Consider the following 18,231-nt stretch of genomic DNA (forward strand, 5'->3'; position numbering starts at 1 on the left):
TATTATTCTGCCCCTAATAGTGGTGCTGAAAGACAACTGTATAACATTGAGAAGAAACCTGTACCTTTTGACACATTGCATGTCGATCACTTCGGGCCTTTACCTGCTGTGACCTCCAAAAGGAGGCATATATTGGTGGTGGTTGATTCATTTACCAAGTTTGTGAGACTTTATGCTGTTAACACACCGGGTACAAAGGAGGTTTGTTGCGCTTTGACGAAGTATTTTGGAAATTACAGCAGACCTAGACGTATTATTAGTGATCGGGGGTCGTGCTTCACTTCCTGTGAATTCGAAAGATTTGTGTCCGAACATAATATCACTCATGTGAAGGTGTCGGTCGCTTCACCACAGTCTAATGGCCAGGTGGAAAGGGTGAATCGCGATATAAAGGCAATGTTGGCTAAGCTTACGGAGCCAGTTGCTCATGCTGATTGGGTGAGGAAGTTGACTCAGGTGGAATTTTCGATTAATAACACCGTGCATAGTACGACTAAGCAGACACCCAGTGTGATGTTGTTTGGGGTGGAGCAGAGAGGGGAAATTTTGGACGAACTGACTGAGTATCTGCGGGATAGGTCCGAACAGGTAGGGGCTGATCTTAATGGGATACGGTCCGCGGCGAATGGGGCGATACGGAAATCACAGAAGTATAGTTCGGAGTACTATAAGAGGAGTCACAGGGCTCCTAGGAAATTTAACGTAGGGGACCTTGTTGTTATGAGGAATGTTGACACTACTGTAGGGATCAATAGGAAATTTATACCTAGATATAGGGGGCCTTATGTCATCCGGGAATGTGTTGGCAACGATCGTTATGAAGTGACCGATGTGGAAAATTGTCAAGTGACTCAGATGCCCTATAAGGGTATAGTTGATTCGACGCGCTTAAGAAAATGGCTGGAACCTACTGGGGATGTTGATGATTACGAATTGGACTCAGAGGGCAACACTGATAAGTATACCGATTATGAGTATTTAGAGGATGAGGATTTAGATTATAAGTCTAGTCGTGCGTGCCAAATTTCATCCAATTATCTTGAAAATTGCGACCTGTACCTTGCGCACAAGGTTTACATGGACAGCCAGCCAGCCAGCCAGCCAGACGGACGGACGGACATAGCTTAATCGACTCAGAAAACGATTCTAAGCCGATTGGTATACTTTAAGGTGGGTCTAGGACGAATATTTTTGTATGTTACAAACATCAGCACAAATCCAATATACCCTCCCCACTAAAGTGGTGTAGGGTATAAAAAGAAAAATGATAAAATATGTAAAAATATAAAATTTCTTATACTTTATGAATTAAATAATCACTTTTTATATTTTACACTCACATAGTTTTATAAGAAAATGTATTTTTTTTAATTCAATTAGTTTTTTATTTTAACTTCAATTACTTGTTTCTTACACTTCTTTAATCTTCAAGTTCTTATTATCAAATGACGCTCTGTGGCGTTTTAGAGAGAAAAATGGCATATTCAACAATGATGTTGTACCATCAAAAATTAAATGATTCGTATAAATATTGAAAGTTTAATATTGAAAATACATAGAAACAGTAAGCAATACATGTTTGAACTTCAACTTTTTTTGTTTTAACAATGACGTCACAGTAAAAATGTCAATTAAACTCAAATATACATCTAATTTTTTTTCTTCAAATAAGAAAAGGTGCCCTTTTAAGTATATTTAACTAAACAAATGAAAGGAATAGGAAACGCAATTGCTATTCTAAATTCACATTTATACTTACCTTTAATAACATATATTTTGTTTTTCTTTAAAAGAGTAAATTTTAATTAAAATATGTTTACAAATTTGAAAAATAAATTAATTTTTATAGGAATAATTTCAAATGTTTGGTAGAAAAATAAAATAACTTTCATAATTGAGGATCATGTAATTTTATAATATGATATGTTAAATGGTTATATAAATTAAGGTTTTATTGTAATAGTCATATCAGACATTTAGGAAAATATTTTGATCGCAATGAAAATGTACAACCATGTTTTCTCTTTGCGTGTATGTGTGTCGAATTTCATCACTATACTTGTATTTTAAGCCAGTAATGAGCGTTAAAGTAATTTTCTGAAGGGGACCTTATATGGGGGGAGGGTCAATTATGGACCGATTTTTTGATCAGTTTTTGATCATAAGAGACTTACTTATGTCAAATTTCATTGTTATACTAGTATTTTTAAGCCAGTAATGAGCGTTAAACCAATTTTCTGAAGGTGCCTTATATGGGGAGTAGGGTCAATTATGGACCGATCCTCATAAAATTTAGTAGGGAGATTTTGGATCAAATGAAACTTATGTATGTCGAATTTCATCGCCATATTCGTGCTTTTAATACAGATATGCCCATTAAAGCTGTTATGGGCATATGGGCGGGGGTCCACTTGTATGGGGGCTATCCGAAAACGTGGACCGATATTGCCCATTTTTAATACAAAACAAACCTTACCTATAGAGAATATTTGTGGAAAATTTCAATCCTCTATCTCGCTCCGTTCGGACTCTATCGTGCCTTCAATAGACAGACGGACGGACAGACATGGCTAGATCGTCTTAGAATTTAATAAGAACCCAGAATATATATACTTTTGTGGGTCTATGACCAATATTTCGATGTGTTACAAACGGAATGACAAAATCAATATACCCCCATCTTTTTTGATGGTGGGTATAAAAACAAAAAGGTCGGTATTTCTAGGCGTGGCAAATAAATTTATAAATATTTCTTCGCAATCGGTCAAAAAATTTGTTTTTCAAAAATGTTTTTGCAAATCATTATTAAAAAGGAAAAGGGAGGGGAAAAGAGGAAATTTATTAAACAACATTCATAAATTTGGAAAATCATTTGTAGCTTTATAAGATCACAAAAATATTTATAAGAAGTTTCTTCATAAGGAGACCTTCAGAGGAAAAGGTGAATTTTTTGAAACATGAAGAAGGGAAAGATTAGCACTTTATGTCAACGAATATTCTTTATCCTAACTTAAATATATTTTAGTTTTAGCTAACTAGACTTTACTATAATTTTGGATTTTTTTCATTCTTTCTATAGATCAGATGCAAATAAATTTGAATTGTAGCTTTATAAATTGTAAAAAAAATATTTGTAAAGTATTTTCCAAACATCTCTTAGTTAGAGGTAAAAGAGTAAAAATGTTTAGTTTGTAAATGTTATGGAAGTTGTTTTAAGTCAACCAAATTTCATATTTCTGAAAATCGAAACATTTTAGAGATGAAATGTAAATTGATCTATGGACAGCAGATTTTATAGTTTACCCTAAGGGGGATACATAAGTATGTATAATGTTATGAAACTACATAAAACTCCGGGCAACGCTGGGTACAAAAATCTACTCCGTCCATAAATAACTGAGATATGAGCAAAAATTCAAACAACCTCTGAAAATTTCATCAAAAAAGGGAATGCTAGTGCATGCTTTAAATGCTAGATTTCATGTTTCTAGGTTCAATATTATAGAAAATTCAAAAAGTAGCTTTTGTAGAACTAAAAAGTACCAAAAAGTTCCCTTTTATGTGTCCTGCCCTAATCCGGGCTCTACATAGTTAATTTCATGTTTCTTGGTTCAATATTATAAAAAATTCAAAAAGTACCAAGGCTCTACATGCTAAAGATCATGTTTCTACGTTCAATATTACAGAAAATTCAAAAATTACAGAAAATTGAAAAAGTGCCAAAAAGTCCTATTTTATACGTTCTAACTTAATCCGGACTCTACATGCTTAATTTCATATTTCTTGGTTCAATATTATATAAATTTCAAAAAGTACCTTTTGAATAACGAAAAAGTACCAAAAAGTCCCCTTTTATGGGTTCACACTTAATCCAGGCTCTACATAATTAAATTCAGGTTTCTAGGTTCAATATTATAGAAATTTCAAAAAGTACCTTTTGAAGAACGAAAAAGTACCAAAAAGTTCCCTTTTATGTGTCCTGGCCTAATCCGGGCTCTACATAGTTAATTTCATGTTTCTTGGTTCAATATTATAAAAAATTCAAAAAGTACCAAGGCTCTACATGCTAAAGATCATGTTTCTACGTTCAATATTACAGAAAATTCAAAAATTACAGAAAATTGAAAAAGTGCCAAAAAGTCCTATTTTATACGTTCTAACTTAATCCGGACTCTACATGCTTATTTCATATTTCTTGGTTCAATATTATATAAATTTCAAAAAGTACCTTTTGAATAACGAAAAAGTACCAAAAAGTCCCCTTTTATGGGTTCACACTTAATCCAGGCTCTACATAATTAAATTCATGTTTCTAGGTTCAATATTATAGAAATTTCAAAAAGTACCTTTTGAAGAACGAAAAAGTACCAAAAAGTTCCCTTTTATGGGTTCTCATTTTATCCATACTCTACATACTTAATTTCATGTTTCTAGGTTCAATATTATAGAAAATTCAGATAGTACCTTTTGTAGAACGAAAAAGTACCAAAAAGTCCCTTTTTATAGGTTCTTACCTAGTCAAAGCCCTACATGCTAAATTTCATGTTTCTAGGTTCAATATTATAGAAAATTCAAAAAGTACCTTTTGTAGAAAGAAAAAAGTACCAAAAAGGCCCCTTTTATAGTTTCTTACCTAGTCAAGGCCCTACATGCTAAATTTCATGTTTTTAGGTTCAATATTATCGAAAATTCAAAAAGTACGTTTTGTAGAACAAAAAGTCCCCTTTAATGTGTTCTCGCCTAATCCTGGCTCTACATACTTAGTATCATGTTTCTAGCCAATAACAACGTAACGTAACGTGATGTTCATTCTTTGCTTTGTGTTGATAAACAAGAAATTAAAATAACAAAAACATTAACCGTTTGATACTGTATTTTGTTTTTGTTTGTTTATTGTTTCTGTATAAGCATGCACGAAAAATGTAGATTTTTGATTAAATTTTCAGAGGGGATCTCGGATTTTTACTCATATCTTCGTTATTTATGGGCCGATTGGGCTGATTTTAAATAGCGATCGTATTTCCGATAGAATTATTGAAAATTCGGATCTCGCAGATATCTGGGGTCTTCTAAAAACTGATTTCAACATACACACAGACAAACAAACTGATCGACAGACGGACATGGCTAAATCGACTCCGTTATCTATAAGGATCCAGAATATATATACTTTATATGGTCGGAAAATTATATTAATATATTCTCACGAAGGTGAAGGGTATAATAAAAAACAATATAAACAAGTAAGATAGTATAGTCGGGCTTGGCCGACCATATGATACCCTACACAAGTTATGAATATTAAATGTGATTTATTTTTCATAATAATTCATTGTTCTGATACATTTAAGCAATTTTTGGATGAAAAGCTAATTTTCTGAAAGAGGCTTTATATGGGGGCTAGGGGCAAATATGGACCAAGCCCGATAAAGTTTTGTGAATATATTTATATAATATTTATTTGTTCTGAATTTCATCGCGATATTTGTGTTTATAATTTAATTTGCACATTCAAGTAATTTTCTTAAGGGGACTTTGTATGGGAGCTAGGGTCAAATGAGGCCCGATCTTTATGAAATTTGGCAAGGTCATCAAGGCTTGTATAAAACTTAGTTGTGCCGCTTTTTATCGATATACAGTTATATTTAACATAGTTACGAGCGATATACATATCTTTCCCTGATTTCATTAAAAAAATGGAATCTATTTCTATGTCATATAGTGATATAGCAATTCTGAGAGATTTTATCTCCAATCTGCTTAATGAATTTGCAGAATCTTTTCTTAAATTCGCCATGGGGGCGATAGGGCTCACTCCTACTTATGCTAAAGTACCATGCAGCAACATGTAGCACACTACTTGATTTTATTTTCGTCGGAGACCCATCTAAAGTACTTCTCTACGATCAATTAACAGCTTTTAGTTTCTCAAAACATGATTTAATTTATGTAACATTCGATCTCCAATTGCATCAGGAAAATAAAGTACTTTTTCATCGGGATTTTAAAGACATTAATTATAACTTTCTGATTAATACTTTTTGCACCATTTATTGGTTTAATATATATCGTATGGTTCGGCAGGTGAATAGTTAAATTTCTTAGATAGGAACATTACATGCCTTACGACGGTGGAAAAGATAAAAATTACACCCAAGAAGAAACCATAGTTCACGCATGGGATTCAGGAGGCAATACGGCGTAGAGACATCATATAGACTTTCGTGTTGCTACATAGAAGTGATATTAACAAAAAAAATCCAGATAGCTAAGACTAACTTCTATGCCCAAAAGTTTAGCTTTGCAATTGATTCGAAGAACACATGGAAGACTATCAAAGATATAGAAATTGGTAAAAGTGATAAATACGAAACTTGTCCTATTGAACCTAATGAGTTGAACAAAATCTTCATAAACCTCCATGTTGATGACAACATACATCCAAAATTCATAAGGATAATTTTTCCTTTCTACTGCCGTACATTCATCTTTTTAACACAATTATTACAACTAGCAAATTTAACATTCTTGCATTAACAGTATTTCCCGACCACTCTAAGGCTTTTGATACACTTGGCCACCAAACTCTGTGTTCAAAATTGAAATTTTAACTTTTCTAACACATCTACGAAACTAATACATATCATCGTATCTTTCGGAACGTACACAATCTGTTTATGCTAATAACATAGAAGGGAGTACCTCAAGGTTCGGTTCTGGGACCACTATTATTTTCAATTTATGCCAACGATCTGTCTGATCAACTTTCCCTCCGCAAAGTACATATATACATATGTATGTATGCTGCCGACGTTCAGTTATATAGCAGAAGTCTAGCAATATCTCTTCCGAAAACGTTAATAAAATGAACAACGTTATCAACAGAATACATTGCTGGACAAAGGAAAATGGGCTCTGCCTTAATCTGCAAAAACCAAAATGTCATAAAAAAAATCCAAAAAATTTGGTTTTACTTTCTTTACTCAAAAAAATATTTAAGCAAAGATAGTAAATGAGGAAATATTTGAATTTGAACACGGTGATGACATTGAAGGCAAGTACTTACCTCGCTCGCTTACAAATTGGGAGTTAGTTAAGTACTTCCTACGATCGCCTACAAATATGGAGTTAAGTAGTTTCCATTAAAAAAAGCATATGAGGATACGTCCAACCATTAGTACCATTAGTATTCAAAAATATTTTTTTTCGTTTGTGTAATAAAAAAATTCGAAAACAATTTGTTAAGGATAAGAAGTACTTACATATTATATTATTTGTAAGTCATTATGAGGCTCCTTCTAAGTAATGCAGACTTAGAATGACAGTATGTTTTTGCTAGGTATGTACATAATATATGTATTTTTTTGGACTTAAATTGCAATATACTTCAATGTTTGAATTAACTTGTAATAACATGGTAATGTTCGACTTGTTACCTATTCACTGCAGAATGCTATTGAATTAAAGGGTATTTCAACACTTTAAATTTGAAAATCTGACTGGAATTTAGTTCCTTTTATACTTGAATAGCAGGAAAATAGCTTATTGGGGAATGTGGGGTTTTCTCTAAAATCAATAGAATTCGAAAATTTTATACTTTAACTTTATTTGGACTTAAAAATATTGGCTTAAATGTTTTTTGAGTGATCAAGAAACATAACAAAATATATAATTTTTTAATAAAATTCGACGAATTTCGACCCATAAATAAGGATTATACAACTTCAGAATATAACAAAAAACTTTTCATTCTTATAAAAAACCCTTGACGAGGAACAACTTTCTAAACACACTCAAATAACTTGAGAAGTCATAGTTTGGGTTACGGATTCATAACATGGAGCCACGAATTGGAAAGTCGACCGTGAGTCGAATAGTTCTCCAAACATGTGACGTGTTTTGGCAAGTACTTTCACCAATTTACCTCAGTGTACCCACTACTCAGCAATATAAGGACATCGAAAGAGATTTCAATACTACTTAGGTATAAATTCGATATAAAAAACGTAATTATAACGAAAAATACACTAGACTATATTAGAAATACATTATTTTCGATTCTCTGTAAATTCTATTATTATGTTGATATAGGGATATTCCCACACTACTGCATAGGTAACGCTGTTTTTCTCGGATCAAATTAGGATACAAAAAAACTATATAATTGAAAATTACTTTGAAATATTATGTGCTTGTAGGAGAATACTATTGAAAACAATCGAAGGCAACGGGCAATGTAGATGTTGTACTTGCATGCAATGTTATTCATAACTTCACTAACGGCACGGTCCAAAAAGAAGAAGGAAAATAATGTCGAAAGACCTGTGCGATCCTTCGCAACAAATTTTCGAAGATCTACCAAAACAGCAATGATAGGTAGGTAGAATATTTTGGTACTGAAGATACATTGTCATTACAATACAGAATGACATAATTACACAATTATAAATTCGAGCCCAAATCACTTAATTTCGACTCGGTCTGAATGAATGAATATACCATGAAATTTCACAATGACTTTATTTAAACGACAAAATTAACATTACATTATCAATAAGAAATAACAAATAGTTAAAAATCCCCTTTTTGTTTTTAGTACCCCTAAATTCTGAACATATTTACAAATTTATGTACATTTTAACTTATATTAAGTAAAGTATTTAACCAAAAATAAAACATCACAATAAAACGTATTTATGCATAATAATATAACAATATTTAACGCTCATTTCAAAGAACATTAATTCTTTTGACCTGTTAATCCTCCTAGAATTTGTTTAACGAAATTTTTTAATTCTAAAGGATCCTCGTTGTTAAAATCATCCATAACCATTTGCATTTGATCTTTAAGGCCATCTGATATCGATGTAGTAATCCGATCCTTGAATAAATTTGTTATAGGACTTAAAATTACTCCGGTCAAGTGCCTAATGAATCGTGTTTGATCCAACTGCACTTGAATATTTCTGAAACAAGAAAAATTAAGAAATTAATCTAATTGATTTTATCATTGAACAGACATGTGTTTAATTTAGAAACCTTATATACACTAGCTCAATAAAGTTTACGTACAATATTAAAAATTTAGTTTTCTTTGATAGAATGCAATATTTATAAAAATAACTATTAATATTAAAAAATAATTCACAAACTTTCTGGACTTAATACAAATTTATATACGCAAAACATAATTCAGTCTTAAAAATAACACAAAAAAGTGCACAAACATACAGTTAATTTTAAAATATTATTCTCGATTTATCTGTCTCAATTTTGACCCATTCCTCAACTAAAGGGGTTCCTTGGTAGATATTTTATTTTTTCGTACACGTGTGTCCAATTTATCCCAAATATTTTCAATTGGATTCAAATTCGGCAATTGGGGCGGAGAATGTAGTTGTTTTGGGACGTTTTGCAGTTACCATTCCTTTAGAATTTGTAAAGTATGTTTCGAATCGTTACCTTGCTGGAAGATACATTTGCCTGAAATACATTTTCTTAGCGGATGACCTCAAATTTCTTTCAAAAGATTTAAATAGATAAAAAAATCAACGAAGACCAAGTTTCCTACTCCAGCAACTGAAATACTCCCCAGTGTTTCACTGTTGATAATAAATTTTTAGTTTCCATTTCCTTGTTAGATTTTCTCCAGACTCTGAGCTTTCCATCGTATCCGAATATATTATATTTAGACTCATCTAATACCATATTTTTTGTGGAGATTAGCAAATTCGAGGCGTTTTTAACTTCTTTAATAAATGGTTTTTTCTTGGAATATTGTTGGCAATGCCAAGAAGTAATACCGGCGTTGCAATTTGTAAAAGCTCTGTAGTTTAAACAACTGTCAAACTGCATTGCTAATTAATATTCATTCTAAGCTTGAGATTTATATCGTAAACATTAACTTAATAAAAGACTAAATTCATACATACATATCTTCACTTTGTTTTTACTTAAACATATACACATTTAAAGATAAAAACACAACAAGTGGCGACGAGGACAAAAATGGCAACAAGATCTTTGGACAATGTTGTTGGAGAAATTTTGGTTCGCCAACAGGAGTCAATAGACAAACAACAAAGGTTGATGGAGATGCTTATCAACATAACACAAAACAGTGGTTCCGCCCAAGCTTCTAATTCATCGACACCGGCATCTTGTTTATCCACTGCACCTGAGGCCTTAATGGATATAATATCTAAAAATATTCGTGAGTTCGTATATGAACCGGAAGATGGCCAAATATTTTCAACGTGGTATGACAGATACGAGGACATTTTTGTAACCGAAGCACAAGAGCTTGACGACGCATCAAAAGTTAGGTTATTGCTGAGAAAAGTAAGTACGGAGGTATTCAATAAATATAAGAATTACTTGCTACCCAGGAAGCCTCGAGACGTTACATTTGCTGAAACGCTCGAAATCCTAAAAAAATTATTTGGCAGAAAAGAAAGTTTATTTAATTTACGGGTAAAGTGTATGCAAAATGTAAGAGGTGAAATGGAAGATATTGTAAGTTATGCCGCCATTGTTAACCGCCATTGCGAAAATTTTTTATTAAACAAATGCAGTGCAGACAACTTTAAATGTTTAATATTCGTTTAAAGATGGAAAAGGACAGAGAAATAAAAGCTAGACTCTTAACCTTACTTGAAAATGAAACAGAGACAGCACCAATTACAATAGACAAATTGGTAGCAGAAATTCAACGAATTGAATGTTTAAAACGTGACGTCACTGTTGAAGAAAATAACCAAACAAATATTAATGCAATTAAATCGTCAAATTTTTCAGAACACAAATCTCAAATGCCAAAGCGTCCCTGTTGGCAATGTGGCCAAATGCATTTCGTACGTGACTGCAAATACACAAATCACAAATGCAGTCTATGCAACCGAATGGGCCACAAAGAAGGTTTCTGCTCATGTTTTCCTGAAAAAAATAGCCGCCAAAACAAATCGAAAAATAAATTTAACAAAAAGAATTATATAAAAAGCGTGCACACAGGTAAAACCTCAATCAAAAGCCGAAGATATGTCAGTTAACTTATTAATAATATAAGAGTTAAATTACAACACGATACTGGATCCGATGTTACAATAATTTCTAAACAAATATGGATAAAACTCGGTAAGCCACCATTACATACAACAAATTTAAAACCCCAGGATGCTTCAGCAAACAGCATAAATATTTTAGGAGATTTTGATGCAATGGTATCTATAAATAACACAGACATTATTTGTAGCATTTTGGTTTCCTCTATTCCAAATTTAAATCTTTTTGGGTCTGACCCAATCGACAAATTTAATTTGTGGCATAAACCTGTCGATTCGTATACATCATGTAAAAACATAAATCTCAAAGGTACGCTAACACCAATGGATCTACGTCAACAATTTCTGGATGTCTTTAGGGAGGAAATCGGACATGTCAAAAATTTTAAAATTCATCTGCCATTAAAACAAAACGCTGTTCCAGTATTCCGCCCCAAACGACAGGTAGCATACGCCGTAAAGCAATCTCTGGACGAAACGCTTGACACTTTGGAGCGAGAAGGCATTATCACCCCAGTAAACTATTCAGAATGGGCCGCTCCGATTGTTGTGGTAAAAAAATCATCTGGTAAGCTTAGAATCTGTGGTGATTATTCTACAGGACTCAGCGCTCAGCTTGAGCCACACAATTTTCCGTTGCCCCTACCAGATGATATATTTGTAAATTTCAATAATTGCTCATCATTTTCAATTATAGACCTAAACAACGCCTACATGCAGCTGGAGGTGGATAACGAAACGAAAAAGTTATTGGTGGTTAATACTCACCGTGGTCTTTACACATTTAATCGTCTTGCTCAAGGAGTTAAATCCGCACCAGGCGCATTTCAGCAGGCCATACAAACCATACTTTCCGGTGTTGAAGGTGCGTACCCTTATTTGGATGATGTGGTCATCGCAACAAAAACACGTGATCAAAACGAAAAAGTAGTAAAACTTGTTTTAGAACGGTTGAAGAAGTATAACATGACAGTAAATTTTGAAAAATGTAAATTTTTTAAATCGTCATGTACTTATCTGGGATATCACATTGATAGCAAGGGCATATCTCCAGATAAAAACAAAATCAAACAAATTCGTCAATTACCACCACCTACAAATATCAGCCAATTGCGGTCGTACTTAGGAGCAGTCAACTACTACGGCAAATTTCTTCCAGACATGCGAAAACTAAGAGACCCGTTAGACAAACTTTTGAAGAAAAACGTAAAATGGAATTGGTCGAACGAATGTCAACAAAGTTTTCAACGTTTCAAACAACTTTTATGTTCCGATTTGTTGCTGACGTATTTTGACCCACGACTTCAAATCAAAGTAGCTGCAGATGCTTCAAATGTTGGCCTGGGGGCATATATATGTCATGTATTCCCAAATGGAAGTGAGAAAGCAATATATCATTGCTCAAGAGCACTTACCTCGGCGGAAAAAAATTATTCCCAAATTGAGAAAGAAGCGCTTGTGTTTGCTGTTGTGAAATTTCATAAATACCTGTACGGAAGAAAATTTATCCTCCAAACCGACCATAAGCCACTATTGGCTATATTTTCAAGTAAAAAGGGAATTCCTGCGCACTCCGAAAATCGCCTTCAACGTTGGGCATTAACACTAATGTCTTACGATTTTGAACTACAATATGTATCAACAAATAATTTTGGCGCTGCCGATATTTTATCGAGACTGATTGATACGCCCCAAAACCAAATGAAGAAACGGTGATAACCTGCATTCAGCTAGAGAAGGACATCAAGTTGGTGATTGATGATGCCACAAAATCTCTACCCGTCACTTTCAATATGATTCGTGCTGCCACTGAAAAAGATGATGAACTTCAAACCGTTATAAGCCACCTAAAATTTGGTAAGTGGCCCAAAATAATTGATTCATATTAAAAAAATTATTTCTCACGAAAAGACAATTTGAGTATTGCCAGCGACTGTTTGATGTATGCACACAGAGAAAAAACATGCTTGCGGTAACCACGTTCTAAGAGCAACATATTATGGTTAAAATTATGATTGTAGTCTAAACATATTATCGTTATTGTAACAATTTTAAAATATCATATTATGATTATATACCGTGGAAATATTTTATCATAATATTTTTCTATTTATCGTAATATTGTTATACATGATCATATTACAATCCAATGTGATCAAAATTTCGTTTATATGTATCGAAATCAAAATAAATTTTACTGAATTAGTAAAATTACAGTTCCTAAAAAAAAGTAAAAAATATATATAAATATATTATACTTACAATACTTAACACAATTCGCAAATTTCAATTTGCTTCACAAAAACATAACTACATTATTTTATACAAACTGAAATACTTATACGTTTATTGTTATAAACCAAATAAGAATTATTTCAACTCATTTTATTGTCGCGTAAAAAAACACACAACGAAAAAGTAATCTGCATGAGTAAATGTTTGTGGCAAAAGTTGTTTTGTTGTTGAATTCATTTGTTGTTGTATCAGCAGACATATAACAACATAACATATAATAGTTATTTATAACAACATAACATACAATGGTTATATAACATAACATATAATGGTTACAAATGGTTGTAAATAACATAATATGTTTTCATTGTTATCATTATTTAGTTGTTGTAAAAATAATTATTTTCCAGTGAATCATACTCAAATTTATAATTGCCTTGAACATGAAAATGTTTACAGTAACTAAAATATTGTTAAAATCTAATTAAAATAACAATTATATGTTTTTGAAAACAATATATTGTTACAGTAAATATGGGATAGTTGTAGTAACCATTTTGAACCATGTTTTTTCTCTGCGTGTGGTGATAGAATTGTCATACCTAAATGTTTCAGAAATAAAATTTTAAAAGAATTGCACAAGGCTCACGATGGCATTGAAAGAACAAAAATGTTGGCAAGAAGTTATGTATATTGGCCGCAAATAGATGAGGACATAAAAAAATACGTTCAAAATTGTTCTAAATGTTCAGTAGTTGCAAAAACACTGTCAAAAACTACATTAGCATCCTGGCCAATTGCTAACAGACCAATGCAACGGATCCATATGGACATAGCCGGTCCCGTGGATAATTTTTACTATTTTATTATTGTGGACGCATACTCTAAGTGGCCCCAAATATATCAAATTAAATCAATTTCATCTGCCATTATAATTGACTGCCTTCGAGATTTTACAACTGCATTTGGTAATCCAGAATTGATTGTGAGTGATAATGGCACCAAATTTTCAAGCCAGTTATTTGCCACATTTTGCATAGAAAACGAAATACAACACATATTTACAGCGCCTTACCACCCACAATCAAATGGACAAGCCGAAAGATTTGTGGATACCTTAAAAAGAGCATTAAAAAAATTAGAAGGGTCAGGAACAGCAAAAGCCAATCTAAATACTTTCCTCCAGTGTTATCGGTCTACTCCAAATAAAGCTACGGGAAAAACTCCGTCTGAATTGTTCGTGGGAAGGAAAATTAGAATAAACCTTGACTTGCTACACAAACCTAATGTGGATATCCTAATTCGTAACCAGAAAATGGAATCTCAGTTTAATAACCAATATGGAGCTAAACAAAGAATCTACGATATTGGACAACAAGTGTTAGCAAAGGTATACAAGAGAAATGAAATGAAATGGACCCCCGGAATAATTACAAATAAGATCGGTAAAGTTATGTACGAGGTAAAACTTAATTCATCACATTCCAGAATCGTTCGATGTCATGTTAACCAATTAAGACCAAATTTTTCCAAATGCCCTGAATCGAACACTTCATCATTAACAGATCTTTTAGATTGTTTTGACTTACAACCAATATCTTTTAATCATTTAGAAACCACAAATGCTGCTGAACGAATGGATGTTGGTCAGGAAGATTTTGAACAACAACATAATCCAAATTATATTTCAACAGAACACCAAGTTGCTGAACCATCGTCGTGTATTCCAGTAGAAGCTCCAGCATCACATCAGCCCGCAGAACAACTTTCGTCTAGCCAATCTCCTCAAACAACTCAACCATTTGTAAGTCCTACTCCACCTCTTGAATCTAATGTTGCTGCTGACTCAAATGTGAAATTAAGAAGGTCAAGTCGAAATCGAAAGCCTCCGTATTGGGCCCCATATTATATATCTAAAACAAAGGGAGATGTTGGCAATGCCAAGAAGTAATACCGGCGTTGCAATTTGTAAAAGCTCTGTAGTTTAAACAACTGTCAAACTGCATTGCTAATTAATATTCATTCTAAGCTTGAGATTTATATCGTAAACATTAACTTAATAAAAGACTAAATTCATACATACATATCTTCACTTTGTTTTTACTTAAACATATACACATTTAAAGATAAAAACACAACAAATATGAATGTGAAAATTTTTGGTCCTTAATACATTTCACACAGTTTCAGGATGAATACTAATGTGGTTAGTATTTTCAATATCTTTTGAGATATTAACGGCACTTATTCTGCATTCATTTGCTATGAGTCAGAGAATATTACGTTTGTCTCTCTCTCTCTGATAGCTTGCTTGGTCTACCTGATCTGGTCTTATTTTCTGCTGTATTAGTTCTATTGTAATATTTTACAATTGTTTGAGCTGTTGAACGACTTATGTATGCCTTAACAAACGTATTGTAATATTCTTAAACGTATTTTTAAAACAACATAAGAACTAATATCAAAACATACCTGAATTGAATAACACGAAAATCGTATAATTTCATCTTAAATGTTAAAATGTCAACCGCTAATTCAGCATAGATTACTACGTCCTCCAGAGATCCAATTACTTTTCCAAATCCTTCTAAGGCCATGAGTTTTAACAAAAAGTTGTATTCGAACTGAAATGAAAAAGTTTTTCAGTAAATCGGAAATTATAAAAAATCATGTTAATTATAGGTGCCTAAACAATTATTCTTCTACAGTGTTTTTGGTCTACAATATCCCCTTTAGGAAATATTGAACGGATCACCTATTTCATTCTATTTGTAGGCATTTCTTTCAAATTTATTATACAAATTTGAAAAAATAGTAAATTTATAAATATGTACATATAATTCCATTAATAATCTTCTCAGTCCTAGAGAAATCCTATGCTGATAGAAAATCTTATGCAACAAGTTTTGATGTGCCTATGCAATTCCAAGGGGATATTTATATAGGAGATAAGTTAAATTATAGACCGTTTTAATAATTTTCATTTAGCTTGGTTTGGTCACATATAGAGGAATTCCATTTTAAATTTAAAAGATTTTTCCCATAGTCACCGATATGGACAAAACTTTGTAAACACACAAAGGAAGGTCCACGAGGAAGGTCCTATAGCTTTAAAAGTGCTTAACACTTTTGTGAAAAGTGCCATAACTTTTTACGTGTTAAAAAAAGATAATTAAAATGTGGCCACATTGGTTTCCTCGCATTCTTCAAAAATTTAGATTGGGATGAAAAATTGTGTGTGTTGTACAATTTCGTGCAGAGATGGGAAAAATATTAAAAAATTTTAAATTCTTAAAATTAAAAAAATATATTTAAATTTAAAAAATGTAAAATTTGGCACAGCCGAATATATGTATGTATACCCACGAACAAATTACATTGAAAAGTTGAGTCCGACCGAACTCAAAATTTCGTTCGGTACCGAACACCGAATCCGAACTTCAGTAAATTTGAAAGTTTGTTCGGTTTTCAAAGTTCGGTGAACACGAACTTTTTTTAAATGAAAAATAATACTTTTTTATTTTTGGTTTTTAAACGATTTATTGACAATGATATAATTATCTGTAAGAGCACGCTGAGAAAAAACATGGTTGTGATAACCATGTTCTAAGAGCAACATATTATGATTAAAATTATGATTGTAGTCTAAACATATTATCGTTATTGTAACAATTTTAAAATATCATATGATTAAATACCGTCAAAATATTTCATCATGATATTTTTGTATTTATCATAATATTGTTATACATGATATTATGATCCAATGTGATCAAAATTTCGTTTTAAATATGTATCGAAATGAAAATGAATTTTATCGAATCAGTAAAATTAGTTTTTAAAAAAATAAAAAATATATATACAATACTTAACACAATTCGCAAATTTGAATTTGCCAATTTATATGAAATTTTGGTTCATACAAAAATTTAAGTATAATTTCATAAAAATACTAGTATTTTTACGCCTGTTATGAACGTTAGTAATTTTCTAAAGCGAACATTATATGGAGGCCATGTCCAAATGTAAACCGATTTTGTCCATTTTGAATACCTATCAAACTGCAACAATAGTTTAGGTCCTATTGTTCTTTCAAGAGACTGACTGACTGACAGTCATGTCTAGATCGTTTGAGAATAAGAACCTAGAAAATTTCGATGTTACAAATGAAATCAAAGATTTATAATCGAAACTAGATAATTCAAATTAAATGTTTGACTTTTCTTAGCTTTTTAATCAATTCCTGGTTAACAGTTTTTCAAATCAGCCGAAAAAACGAACGGTTAAAAGGGCGTTTTGTACCTATGTATATCCGAAATTTATTGTACAGCCAGGATGTATGATAACTTCTGTAAACAGATTTTCAGCATTTTTAAAACTTTTTGATGATATAAAAATATGATAAACATTTTATAAAAATTTCGGCGTTCGGTCAAAATTTCGCCGAACACCGAACGTTCGGTCGGACACTATTTAAAAGTAATGAGTTAAAATGCTAATAAAATCTCTTTTCACTATTTCTTCATTAGCGTTCTAACTCATTATTTTAACACGGCGATGACATTGAAAGCAAGCACTTACCACGTTCGCTTACAAAGAAGTTGTGATTTGGACCTTCAAGTCATTTCCTGAAGGGGACTTTGTATGGCGGCTAGGGTCAAATGAATCCCGAATATTCACATGATACAATTATTCGTAATTCACGCTCTCATTCAACCCCCAATTACATAACGAAAGACATGATTGGCCATACAAAATTTCACCTGCAAATTACACAAGCGTAATTCAGTTTGAAATACGTACGAATTACGAATTAATAAGTGTCATCTCTAATTTTATCGGGTATTTATCATAATCAGCTGTTTGCTTTCATTGGTTGGAGACAAATAAAAAATAAAATAAAAAAAATGCAAATAAATTGAAAATATATAACTTA

General features: G+C 32.2%; 1 protein-coding gene across 4 annotated transcripts in view; it reads right to left on the bottom strand.

Annotated features, from left to right (window-relative positions):
- Positions 1 to 8,501: 8,501 nt before the first annotated feature.
- Positions 8,502 to 18,231, bottom strand: part of LOC119604476 — a 71,737-nt gene continuing 62,007 nt past the window's right edge. For all 4 annotated transcript variants that reach the window (XM_037957130.1, XM_037957122.1, XM_037957138.1 and 1 more), the window contains 2 exons: positions 15,768 to 15,919; positions 8,502 to 8,966 (listed from right to left, as the gene is read on the bottom strand). In XM_037957130.1, the coding sequence (XP_037813058.1) occupies positions 8,741 to 8,966; positions 15,768 to 15,919 (378 nt within the window). In that variant the 3' untranslated portion in view covers positions 8,502 to 8,740. The remainder of the gene's footprint in view (positions 8,967 to 15,767; positions 15,920 to 18,231) is intronic.

This window comes from Lucilia sericata, unplaced genomic scaffold (assembly GCF_015586225.1).
Source record: "Lucilia sericata isolate MDLA Ls3-8-SP2 unplaced genomic scaffold, ASM1558622v1 Contig000013F_arrow, whole genome shotgun sequence".
Taxonomy (NCBI): domain Eukaryota; kingdom Metazoa; phylum Arthropoda; class Insecta; order Diptera; family Calliphoridae; genus Lucilia; species Lucilia sericata.